The 12,030-nt window shown below is 48.5% G+C and overlaps 1 protein-coding gene across 4 annotated transcripts in view; it reads left to right on the top strand.

The window, feature by feature from the left end:
- skd (mediator complex subunit skuld) overlaps positions 1–12,030 on the top strand; it is a 161,282-nt gene that overhangs the window by 63,331 nt on the left and 85,921 nt on the right. For 3 of the 4 annotated variants that reach the window (XM_075684473.1, XM_075684472.1, XM_075684471.1), the window contains exons 9-11: positions 3,572–3,871; positions 6,726–7,079; positions 7,463–7,605. In XM_075684473.1, coding sequence (XP_075540588.1) covers positions 3,572–3,871; positions 6,726–7,079; positions 7,463–7,605 — 797 coding nt within the window. The remainder of the gene's footprint in view (positions 1–3,571; positions 3,872–6,725; positions 7,080–7,462; positions 7,606–12,030) is intronic. The other variant, XM_075684474.1, reaches the window with a different exon arrangement.

Below are 12,030 nucleotides of genomic sequence, written 5' to 3'. Positions count from 1 at the left end.
CATACCACGACATTACATGGAAGTTGAATTCTCTGCTACGTGCAGTTTGTGTGTTTCGTGAGCCAGCAAAACCAGTGCAGCGCTACACGATAACAAAACTACTGAAACTCGGAAAGCCTGGGTGGCACGGAGGCAAGCGAAAGTGAAACCTTTCGTGATTTCAAAGAGATCTTCTTTCTTAAAATTAAATAGAACTGGACAAGTATCATTCTATATCGTCTTATAATACAATACAAGGATATTTTTTGCAACAAGTGGTTGAGTACTAGTGATCGAATTTAACTGAGGAGTGTTTTCATGATCAGGCAAGTAGTTGAATGTCCAGGGGGAGTCTCTAATCATGTCTTGCATTTACCTTAATTTCTCGATTATTAAGGCTCTGTTTGCAATAATATTGGTGCCTCAGAGATTCTCGAGCACTAATCTATCAATTTAGCTTGACTTAATATTTGCCTTTAATGCACCTTTAAGCCATCGTCCGGGAATGCGCATCCCTTGTCTCAAGAACGCCGGTTTCTGTGCCACCCGACAGGCATTGTGTACAGATTTAGCACCGGACGTAGATTTGTGCAAAGGGGCCGATATCTCGATCGATTGCCTTTGGGTATACGAGATACGATCACTTTTGCACTCGGCACCAGATACGTCGGCGTCTAAGGGCGACAGCGTGCGTTGGAGAAATGCTGCTCTTTGCATGGAGCGCTGTTGCTCTGCATCTGGTGCCGAATTACGCAAAATCTCACAAAAGTGATCGTATCTCCGAAAGCAGTTGACCAAGAATACCACTCCATGACAGCGCTGCTGCTGCCGATCGACGCATGCGGCGCACAATGTACTGTCGGCAGTGCTGTTCTATATCATCGAGCAAAGCTTGCCAAAGTTGGCTAACAAAATTTTGACAATAAAGTTTCGTTCTTCAATACATTACCTCTCTATGCTGTCTCATTTTGCAACAACGTAACAGCCACATTTTGGAACATTGTACTGAGGCAACAGGCATTTCTGGTTGCTATAAAAGTGAGAGAGAAACAAAATACATATTCACTTGCGAACCAGAAACAAAAAGAAACTTCCTCGGAAGCTTCGGAAGTGCCTAAGTAGCTGAGTTGTTTACAATAGGAAGGAGGGTTTACAGAAAAAAAAGCATCTACATTATCAGCAGCGGCCTATTTTATGTCCACTGCAGGACGAAGGCATCTCCCTGCGATCTCCAATTACCCCTGTCCTGCACCAACCGATTCCAACTAACGCCTCTGAATTTCTTAATTTCATCACCTCATCTAGTCTTCTGCCATCCTCGACTTGGCTTACCTTCTCTTGGTACCCATTCTGTAACCCTGATGGTCCACCGGCTATCTAACCTACGCATTATGTTAGCTGCCCAGCTCCATTTCTTTCTCTCAATGTCAATTAGAATATCGATTGGCTATCCCTGTTTGCTCTGTGATCCACACCACTCTCTTCCTGTCTTTTTAAAATTGCACCTAACATTCTTCATTCCATCACTCTTTTGCGTGGTCCTTAACTTGTTTACGAGCTTCTTTGTCAGTCTCCAAGTTTCTGCCCCAAATCTCAGCACCAGTAGAAAGCATTGATTGTACACCTTTCTTTTTAATGATAATGCTAAGCTTCCAGTCAGGATCTGACAATGTCTGCCAAATGCGCTTCAACTGATGTTTATTCTTCTGTAAATTTTCTTTTCATGATCAGGGTCCCCTATGAGTAATCAACCTAGGTAAGTGGACTCCTTCACAGACTCTAGAGGCTGGCTGGCTACCCTCAACGCTTGTTCCCTTGTCTGGCTATTGATCATTGTCTTTGTCTCCTGCATATTAACCTTCAACACCACTGTCATACTCTCTCTATTAAGGTCCTCAATCATTTGTTGTAACTTGTACCCAGTGTTGCTGAACAGAACAATGTCATCTGCAAATCAAAGGTTGCTGAGGTATTCGCCGTTGATCCTTACTCCTAAGCCTTCCCAGTTTGATAGCTTGAATACTTCTTCCAAGCACACAGTGAATAGCATTGGAGATTGCGACCCCTTGTCTGACACCTTTCTTTATAGGTATCTTTCTACATTTCTTGTGGAGAATTAAGGTAGCTGTGGAATCTCCGTAGATACTTTCCAAGATATTTACGTAAGTATCCTACAGAAACTGGGATGATGCTCCGCCACCCTTCACAGCTAAGCGTTTGTATGCACAAAGTCCGCAATCGTTGCAGATTGATATTGCGACAGTGCTTTTGTGAAACTATAAAAAAGCTGCTGATGCTGCGTATTGGCGAACGGCGTTGCAGGTGGCGCAGTGAGCTGCCTGGCAATGTGGATTGGCATGTGCTGAAAACCTATGTCATGACTTGACAGGGTGTGCTCCCAGTTTTGCAAAACACAGACGTCCGCACTAGGGCTGAGATAAATGAATGAATAAAGCCTTTATTTTAAGGAAGGGGACGGCTCTAGGCTGCTGTTGGGGATTAGGTGGGAAAGGAATGTGGGTTCCCGAAATGTTGGTAGAAGCACATCTTCATCTCAGTCTTGGATCTTCCGCTTTATGCAGACTCAAGTGCATGTTCAGTTCCGCCGCTCTCGCATGGGCTGGTCAAACCATTCTGCACTACTCGAAACAAGCCACTTTGTCTGCCATATGTCGCAATGGCTTTCTGTGTTTCAGGGTTAGTTTGTATTCCAATTCCTAGTGTTATAATGTCTCCCTGTAGTAAATGTTGAATGTTGGATCTCCCTTGCGAAAAAGCTGCACAGTTGCAAATTAGGTGTTGCAAGTCTGGTCTCCATTACTCCTGGCAATGTGTGCATCGGGTATAAATGTTTGCAATCGTACCAGACAGCAAACGGAGACTATTAGAAGCGACCCCAGTACATGTGTTTGACGACAAGAACAGGCTTGCTTGCACGGAGGAGGTTTTTTTTAAATAAGGTTATGGCCAACGCTGCATACACACCACACATACTTGAGAAATGGCCCCAAACCAGGGCTGAGATAAAGTAACATGACTTTGTCAGAGCCATTTCTTTTCATGCTTCAATGGTCTGAGCAGGGCTCTGCCTACGTTATGACTGGGATTGGCCTGCCATGATTTGTTGGATAATAAGAAAGGTGTCAAATTGAGCCGGAGGAATCCTTCCATTATACTTGCCCACTTCACACCTCGTGCTGCCGAGACAGGGTGCCGCAAGGTATTGATGAGGCGAGCGAACACTGCCTAGCTGTGCAGGCTCACATATTTCCCCTTTACATTTGTGGAGCTTGTGAACCTTGGGAATAATCTGGGCGACCAAGGCACAGCAACACGAATGGAAGCAGAATTGCATTGGTTATTTTATAAACAAGGTGCTCATGCAGTGAGGTCAACTACCCTTGCATTTCCTGCCATTTGCGCAGTGAGCCCAGTTATAAAGGCTGTTTAAGAGTTAAGAATAAATGCTGCTTTTCGCATCACGATCATGTTTGTTATACATTGGTTCATCCGTATTATTCACCGCTTTCATCCAAATAATGGAAGAAGGTTCGCGCACTCACAACATGTGCTGCGGCGTACTCTCTGCCAGGTGGACTATGAGGGGGCGGTGGCTCTTGTGTCCCGAGTGGCCAGCGGAGGCCTGCCCCAGCTGTCTCATCAGCCAGCAGTGGGGGGGCCCCCGCCGTCAGTGGGGTCGTGCTCTCACCCAGGCACGCCACTGCTGCTCAGCGAAGGGCCTGCCTCACAGGCATCTCAGGCGGACCCCGCCATGCCCACACTGTCCCCTCACCCGCCGCCGAGAGATGAGCCTAGACCTTCCCCGGCACCCGGTGCAAGCCCAGCAGCCTCGGGAACTGATTCTGCCAAGGATCGGCAGCCTGGGGAGCAGGTAGTCCTGCAGTCATATTTTTTCCATGTTATTGAGGCCTGTAGAGAGCTTAGAGGTGAGACCCCCAGGCCATGGCTTATCTCAGATGTGTTGGACGAGAGATAGCGGAGGTCGCATGTATTTCTTGCGGTAGAAAAGGAAATACTTCAATTAGTAGGCCCAACAGGAACGTTGTAGCAGCTGCGGCTCAGTTTCTTAGCAAGCTTAGCTTCGTTTGGGATAAGCGTATGAAGGCTTCGTTGACAGTTACATCTGTGCTTGCACAGTTTGCACTGCACCCAATGACAGCGACGTAGCGTCAAAACAAACAGGTAATAAAAATTCACGAACACGCAGCGCGCATTCTTGCAATGGTCGTGGTTCTGCACATTAGGTTAACAAGACCGATTCACATTAAGGGTGCACTCTTGTAAGCGCGCATCCGAAAATCTGCTTCCACGGTGTGAAACTTGCTAAAGAAATGGCACGAAGCTTCCCTATTCAAATGAAAGGGTACGTTGATCTGGCTGGACTGATAGAAGTGCTTGGTGGACCTTCACATACTGTGGGAGTCCTGCGCGTACATGGCGCAGAAAGGGGGGGGACAGAGGTGCTGAGGGAAGGGCTGCATGCTTTTTCTGCCTTTCGTCTTCCTTTTCAGAGTGATGAAAATAGTGATGCACATTCTATTGCTTCATTTTAATTCAACATTAGCAACCCTAGACACTTTTGTTTGGCATTGCAGCTCTTATGTGACAAGCGTGTTGCAGGCAACCGGTGTGCTGCGAAATGCATCAGTGTGATAAATGTATGATACTGTAAAATAATTCTAGTAGGACCAGGCAGCAAGTGTAAGTTATTAAAAATGTCAAAATACGAATGTTCTTAATATTTGTATTTGATTTGATTTGCACACTAGATATGCGAAATGTTTTGAATATATTGTTGGCTGAGTGGGAGCAAACATGGTTTGTACCGTTTGTTTCTATCTAATCTGAGAATGCGTGTCTGATCTTGTGCTGAATTTTGTCGTTTCATGCTGGTAACAAAATTTTGCCTGTAGAGCATGCTTACCCACACGGCGTCCAAGTTTTGCGGGAAAGCCACATTGTCAGTTGCAAGGAGCATGATTTGCACTCTTTTGTAGCGCCACCACCAGTCCCAAGCTTATTGCTTCACAACACATGTGATATGTGATGGCTGGCACAGGGTCAAATGTCTCTGTGTTTATGGGCGTTTGGTTGTGTATAGTAAGCCACAGGTTCACGAGAACAGGAGCTTGTGGGGATTACTCAATTTTCCTGTTAACATGAGCCAAATACTGTAGAGCATTATTCATACATTTTGGAAAAAGAATATGAGAAGAAATGTACTAACCCGCAAAACGTACAATCCAATGTAACTAAAAGGACCTACAGGCTCAGTCGTAGTTGGCATCTACGTAATGTGAAGCATTGTGGCACGAGGTGCGCATTGAGCTGGTGGGGCTTGCGGGCGGCCCATGATGCCTTTTGTTTTCTTTCTATTGCTTAATGTTTTAAAGCAACGGCAGGAAACCTCAACGAAATTGACTTGGCAGGCAACGCCAGATGCCGCCAAAGCGAAACATGACACGTACATCGCAGCACCTGCAGTGGGGGCTGGTGGCGTGCTTGGGTTATCAATTACTAAAAGCATGCAGTACGGCTTTAACCGCACTATGCCCTACACGCTGTAAAACAGATAGTCGAGGATGCTTATCGCAACAGGGTTGGCGGCGATAGCTGTGAATATGCCATGCGACGACTCGGGGGTAGATTCACTGGCACTGGGATAAGAAACTAAACACTCACTGGTGTTTTCACGTGAGACGGGCAGGCGAGTATTGTGGAGAAACTGATGCAGCAGGCAACTGCTGTTCCTGATCTCACGCGCCTCATGCCTCTTATTGTTTACAAGGGATCTATTGGCCACAAAATGTGCCATATGATTGTATTCTGCAGCAGGGAACGGTGCATTTGGCTTATTGCTTATTAGGAGTGTGCAGTGTGCTTACAGTGGCACCTAGCACTGTGAAAAAGATGGGTGAAAATGCTTATCCCAATACGATTGGCAGCAGTAGCTGTGAATGCAGTGTGCAAAGACCCGAGAGGAGATTCGCTGGTACCGGATTAATAAACGGGGTGCGCACCAGTGTTTTCATGTGCAAGGGGTGGGCGAGTATTACAGTGAAGCTCCCTGGATGGACGGCAACTACTGTACAATCTTTATTGTGTACACAACTTACTAGTCTAACTTTTTACAATTGACAATGTAATTGTGATGTTCCAACATGTTAAAATATCCAAACTTGCTAGCAAATGCATGTGCGTATCAGTATTCAATATTGTAAGCTAAGTTTTCATATTTCATTTGTATATGAAAATTTGTGTTTTTGCACCCCTAATTATGATTAAACTAATGGAACTTTACTGTAATGCCCGAATGTTGCCCTCATTTACTCCTGTCAATAGTGCTGTGATGCTTCTACATGTAGATTTAAAGATGCCATAAATAAATGAACCCACATAATTCAATATTCAACTCCAAGTAATTGCTCTGCAAAAAAAAAACATACTTAGAAGAGAAAGAAAGTCTGTCAGTCCCTTAGAATCTTTCTTTTCCAGTTTCTTGTGCTACATTACCATGTCGTTCAGTAAACACCAACTCGCCCAAGAAAAAGTTATTGCTCTCTGACTAGAATTATTTTGAAACTACTTGTATCAGTAGAACTTGCTCATCAGAATGTGGAGCATTGGCACCTACAATAGGTAGTTTAGCCCTCCCCACTCTATTTTCATAGCACTTAGAGCAGCCATGCAGTTCAAATTGAGGTAACATTGTGATGCCTTTGCAGCTGCTCTCACCATCATCCCTGCTCGAAGTAAAGCCACCCTTGGAAGCACCACCATCCTGCTCACCAGGGGGCACGTCCCATCCTTGGGGTGGTCCTTCGTCGGTTCCATCTTCATCCGCGGCTACCCCGCTGGGGTCCTCGGGAGTACATGCTCCACCATCAGTGGGCACCGAAGAGATGCCAGGCACTCCTCTGGCTGCTCCTGGTGGTCCAGCCTCTCTGCCACCAGGCACACCGGTTGGTGGTCCACCTGGGACTCCTGCTCCCCAATTGCAGGCTCCCCCAACAACACCTGGACCTCCTGCGTCACAACAGCAACAATCACAGCAGCCTCAGCAACAGCAGCAGCAACAGGTAGCCTATCAAATTTATGCCTTTCATGCTGACCCCAAGGCTTGGCACTGCCATGGGAATTTTCAGAATAGGTCATTTGGCAATTATAATTTGCGCATTACTTCACATAGAACTTCGCAAGTGTTAAAAGACACCCTCCTCACTGCTTCTGAAAGAATGTAGGCTGGTTCGATCCCATGCCACAGTGATTGCACTTTGATGGGGTGAACTCAAAGGTGCATTAGCACACCCGTGATTTCATTTTTGGGTTGGGGAAGGCTGGTTGAGCTGATCTCTCAGAGGGGTTGCACTGATGTTGTCATGTGCCATCAGAGTCAAACAAACAAATTTGAGTGCACTGGTTATGGTGGCCCAACGTCGTCTAACAGTTGTTTTTTCTCCAGCCCGTGCAGCAGCAACAGCACCCAGGCTTGAAACGGCCGTATCTTCCTGCTGTTCCTCACGAGGCTCTCCTGGAAGCCGAGGCCCCCTTGCCACTAGGAAGCAGCCTGCTTTATGATTACACCACTGTTTACCAACCTGCATGGTCAGTGCTTTATGCCAATTGCCTTTTGTTATTTGTTACAATTTCGATTGGCCACAGAGTTGGATGCTTGCATCAGCAGTGTACCATGTGCAGCTGTGGAGTTGTAAGAAGGCAAACAAGCATCGCTTGCATCAAATTCATGACTGTCGATAAAATGTGTTAAAGTCTCTCAAGCTTAATGTCAGTTTGACAGATGTGTAAGGTGGTCCCACTTTATTCCAAAATCAATCAAAGTGAATCCATCTTGTTACATATCTGGGGATTTTCAAACAGGGAAATTTCAGATCGTAAATTTAAGTAGTGTAGAGCAATTAGAAAACTTCAGTTGAGCTAATTTTGTGCGGATACTGGCACATACAGGCACTTACAAAATTTTATGAAGGAGCAAGTCATGCAGCAACACTAGAAACTCCCAAGTGGTTGTGTAGGAACACATGCTTCTTTGCAATCTCATTTGTGCAATGTACTATACATAAATAGTGATTGGTGCACAGACTATGTGCAAAAGTGAAAGCATTACAGTACAGAATATAAGTGCACACTTATTAAAATATGTGCATCAGTTGGCATTTTTTTTTACTGCAAGCAGTAGATGTTTCGTCAGAAAGAAGAGTGCACAAGAAGCTCACACCTTTGTCATTGAAGTCACAAAGCTTTTCTGCATGCGGTGCAGAGTGTGAATGCATAGTGAGGTGCCCTGCAGTCAGTGCTTCTAGGCCTAGCATTTCTACCATCCATCGGAGCCCAATTTTATTTGTCGTGCTGATGAGGTACAGCTATAGTCTGTGGGGATGCGAGACTCTCGCGCGTCCCCTGATATGTTTTTCCTGCATGGCGTGTCTCCTGTAATCCGGCTTCGCCACGTGGCCTGCGTGATGCCCGCGGCGGTCGATGTGGTTGGGGCGCAGTGCGAGAGATGGCGTGAGTGTTGCGCTGCTAACGCCGCCTCACAGCAGGGTTACTTGGGGGCGCAGGAGAGAACAGGCTGTCTCTTCCCCGGCGGGTCGGCGAACAGCGTGGACGACCCGCGCGCCGCCGACCCATGCTTCTGCGAGACCGCCTCGCGTGACCGCCTTGGAACGCGCCACCATCCGCGTGACCGTACACGCGAACGACCAGGTGTTGGGATCCAACATGGAGCGATCATATTCGCTCGCTATCCGGTCGCGGTGAGTCGGACTTCTAGATTTGTCGCGCGCCCATCGGCATGTTTTGTGGATAGCAACTCGGCTAGCAGGCATTGATCTATGAAAGGTGCAATAAATGCCCTTGTGATTGTTTGCACTACTGTGTTGTCGTTCCTTTGTCCCAAGAGCACGGAGGAGAATCCCACAAGTCAAACCTGGCTATATCGAACTCGCAAAAAAATGCCTATCGGTTCGATATAAAGCATAATTCGACATAAGCATGCTAAAGAATTGGCTGTGGGATTCTCCTCCCGTACTCTTGGGACAAAGGAACAACATTACAGTTGAGCAAACAATCCCAAGGGCATTTATTGCACCTTTCATAGATCAATGCCTGCGAGCCGAGTTGCTATCCACAAAACATGCCGATGGGCGCGCGACAAATCTAGAAGTCCGACTCACCACGACCGGATAGCGAGCGAATATGTTCGCCCCATGCTGGATCCCAACGCCTGGTCATTCGCGTGTATGGTCTCGCAGAAGCATGGATCGGCACACGCTTGGCACGGCACGTTCGTACTGCTTGCTGTCCCGAACCCAAGAGAGAGCAGAGCGCCTTGTCTTTCGGCACCGAAGTAACCCCGCCTGTCAGCGGCGTTAGCAGCGTAACACTTGCGCCATCTCTCGTACTGCGCCTCAACCACTCCAACCGCCGCGGGCGCCAGGACACGCCGCGAAGCCGGATTACAGGAGACGCGCTATGCGGAAAAACATAAAGGGGGACGTGCGAGAGTCACCCATCCCCACATCCCCCCAACCTTAAATCACTACATATTCCAGCGAAACATGTCACACGGTCTAACATCAACCCGTGCTTTGCGAACAAGATAGTACATGCAACAGTGGCCGCGCTGAGGAAATGTCCACACGCTGTCCATAACATGCGAGCCCACATTGTCCCTGGGTACACCGCTGGCGTCCGCCGGTCACAGCAGCAGCTTTGCAGACTCGACGGCACGATTCCAGGCCAGGACTTCGGAGACGGCGACGCAGTAGTCGGTACGAGCAAGCGTTGCTCGCGCCGACGCTCCCTGCTAGGAAGAGCCGCCGTAGCTGTCGGTGACCGCCGGCTCTTTTGTCCGCCGCCGAGGGTTGTGAGCTGGATGCAGGAGGCCGCCGAAGTCGCTGCGCCGAACTGGCCACAGCATCACCGTCGCCCGGGGTGACTCGATCGTAGTCCGGGACAGCAGCACAGACAATGTGCATGTGACATCAAGCCAGGGGTGACTCCAATCACGCTGCGTACACTCAACACACTCGGCAAACACTAAAGTAGTGCAAGGGAGAGGAATTCTGCATGCGCATCGCCCACGTGGTACGGTGTTCAACTCGGCTAGCAAAAGATTGGGCGGCTACTCAGTTGCTAAGTTCACGTGAACGAAGCTCGCTTCCTTGAGTCGAATGAGTAATTTCAATTCGTGTGAGGCTAACTAGAATGAGGGAAGCAAATTGCAACACCTCAACGCCACGGTCCACCAGGTTGTGTCCCTCCACGTGCGACAGGCAGCTTCGTAAAGCCTTAGGCCTAAAGCGTCGCTACCTTGACAACAACCGGCATCCAAAAACAACACCGAAAATGAGCGCAAAACAGGCAGCCGCGAGGAGACGTCAGCTCTGTGAGGTGGTCCTACTCCACTCGGTGCACACAGCATCTGAGTTGACGGCGCCCACCGTCCCAGACGGTGTTGGAGCGCCCGGTGCCAGGCCGCAATACCAGTCAGCCCGCAGCGGCACCCGTGGCCCGCAGCCACCCGGCTCCCAGAGCCGTTACTTCATCAGAGGCAAAGAGATAGAAGAAGCTATTTACATAAGAAATTGGACCACCCACGAGGCTTCCGTACTCACTCGTTTCAGGCTTGCCAATTCTCCGCGGGCGCTAACCCTCGCTCTCCCAGGATGGAGACCACGTGGCTCTCGTACCGACGAATGTCATTAAAAAAAAAAAACACTTGCGAAAAGGCTTAGCACGTTGACATGTTCAAACACACTATAGCCACCATCACCTCGCTCAAGAAAGCATGCCGCTAACACTAGCGATCAAAATCCACGCTAGCCCTAAGCTTCGGTTCAAACAAAGGTCTCGAACGAAGCAAAACTTAAATCTATCGTCCGATGCCCCAAGAGCCCCACGTTGGGCACCAGATCTGCAGGTTCGCACACCCGTACTCTTGGGACAAAGGAACGACATTACAGTAGAGCAAACAATCCCAAGGGCATTTATTGCACCTTTCATAGATTAGATTAATGCCTGCTAGCGAAGTTGCTATCCACAAAACATGCTGATGGGCGCGTGACAAATTTAAAAATCCGACTCACCACGACCGGATAGCGAGTGAATATGTTCGCCCCATGCTGCATCCCAACGCCTGGTCATTCGCGTGTACGGTCACGCGAACGCTGGCGCGTTCCAAGGCGGCCACGCGAGACGGTCTCACAGAAGCATGGATCGGCGCACGCTTGGCACGGCACGTCCGTACTGCTTGCTGTCGCGAACCCAAGAGGGAACGCCTTCTCTTTCACGCCCGAGTAACCCCACCTTTCGGCGGCGTTAGCAGCGAAACACTCGCGCTGTCTCTCGTACTGCGCCTCAACCACTCCGACCGCCGCGGGCGCCAGGCGCCGCTGCGAAGCCGGATTACAGGAGACGCGCTGTGCGGGAAAACATATCAGGGGACGCGCGAGAGTCACGCATCCCCACAGATGTCATAAAAGCACACACCATTTATAAAATCACTTTATTGAGGAAACTAGCTTAGTTTCCCATGAAATAGTCTTGTATTTTCTTTTGCTTGAGCAATCTCGCTGCCTGCAACACACACACTTCTCCGCATTGTCTCAGGAGTCGGAGCAGCTGAGGCCACAACCTTCCACGTTTGCGCAGAAGCACCGGACTAGTGCGAGTGCATCAGCCACCTCGGAGGATGTGGGAAAAAAAACGTAGTTGCTTTCCTCATTGTGCCTACTTTCACTTGTGCTTGGTACGATGTCGGCAATGTAGTTTTCGCTTTCGGGCTCTCCCATTGTCGCAGCACCATCATCCGCACTCGCAAACTCGTCGACCGTTGATTCGTCAACAGCTTCTGGAAATTCTGACAGCCTGCTCCAAAATTTGGCACCACTGGCAACGTCTTCGCTGCATTCATCAGAATTTACAGTCATCACCGAGCACACCGAATCCTGCACGTCTGAAGCAATTTCGGATGAACCACTTGTACATGGTCGTGCGTACGCGTCGGGT

Source organism: Dermacentor variabilis, chromosome 3 (assembly GCF_050947875.1).
Source record: "Dermacentor variabilis isolate Ectoservices chromosome 3, ASM5094787v1, whole genome shotgun sequence".
In the NCBI taxonomy this organism is placed as follows: domain Eukaryota; kingdom Metazoa; phylum Arthropoda; class Arachnida; order Ixodida; family Ixodidae; genus Dermacentor; species Dermacentor variabilis.
Note: the sequence above shows the minus strand (reverse complement) of the source record. Positions and strands in the feature narration are given on the sequence as shown.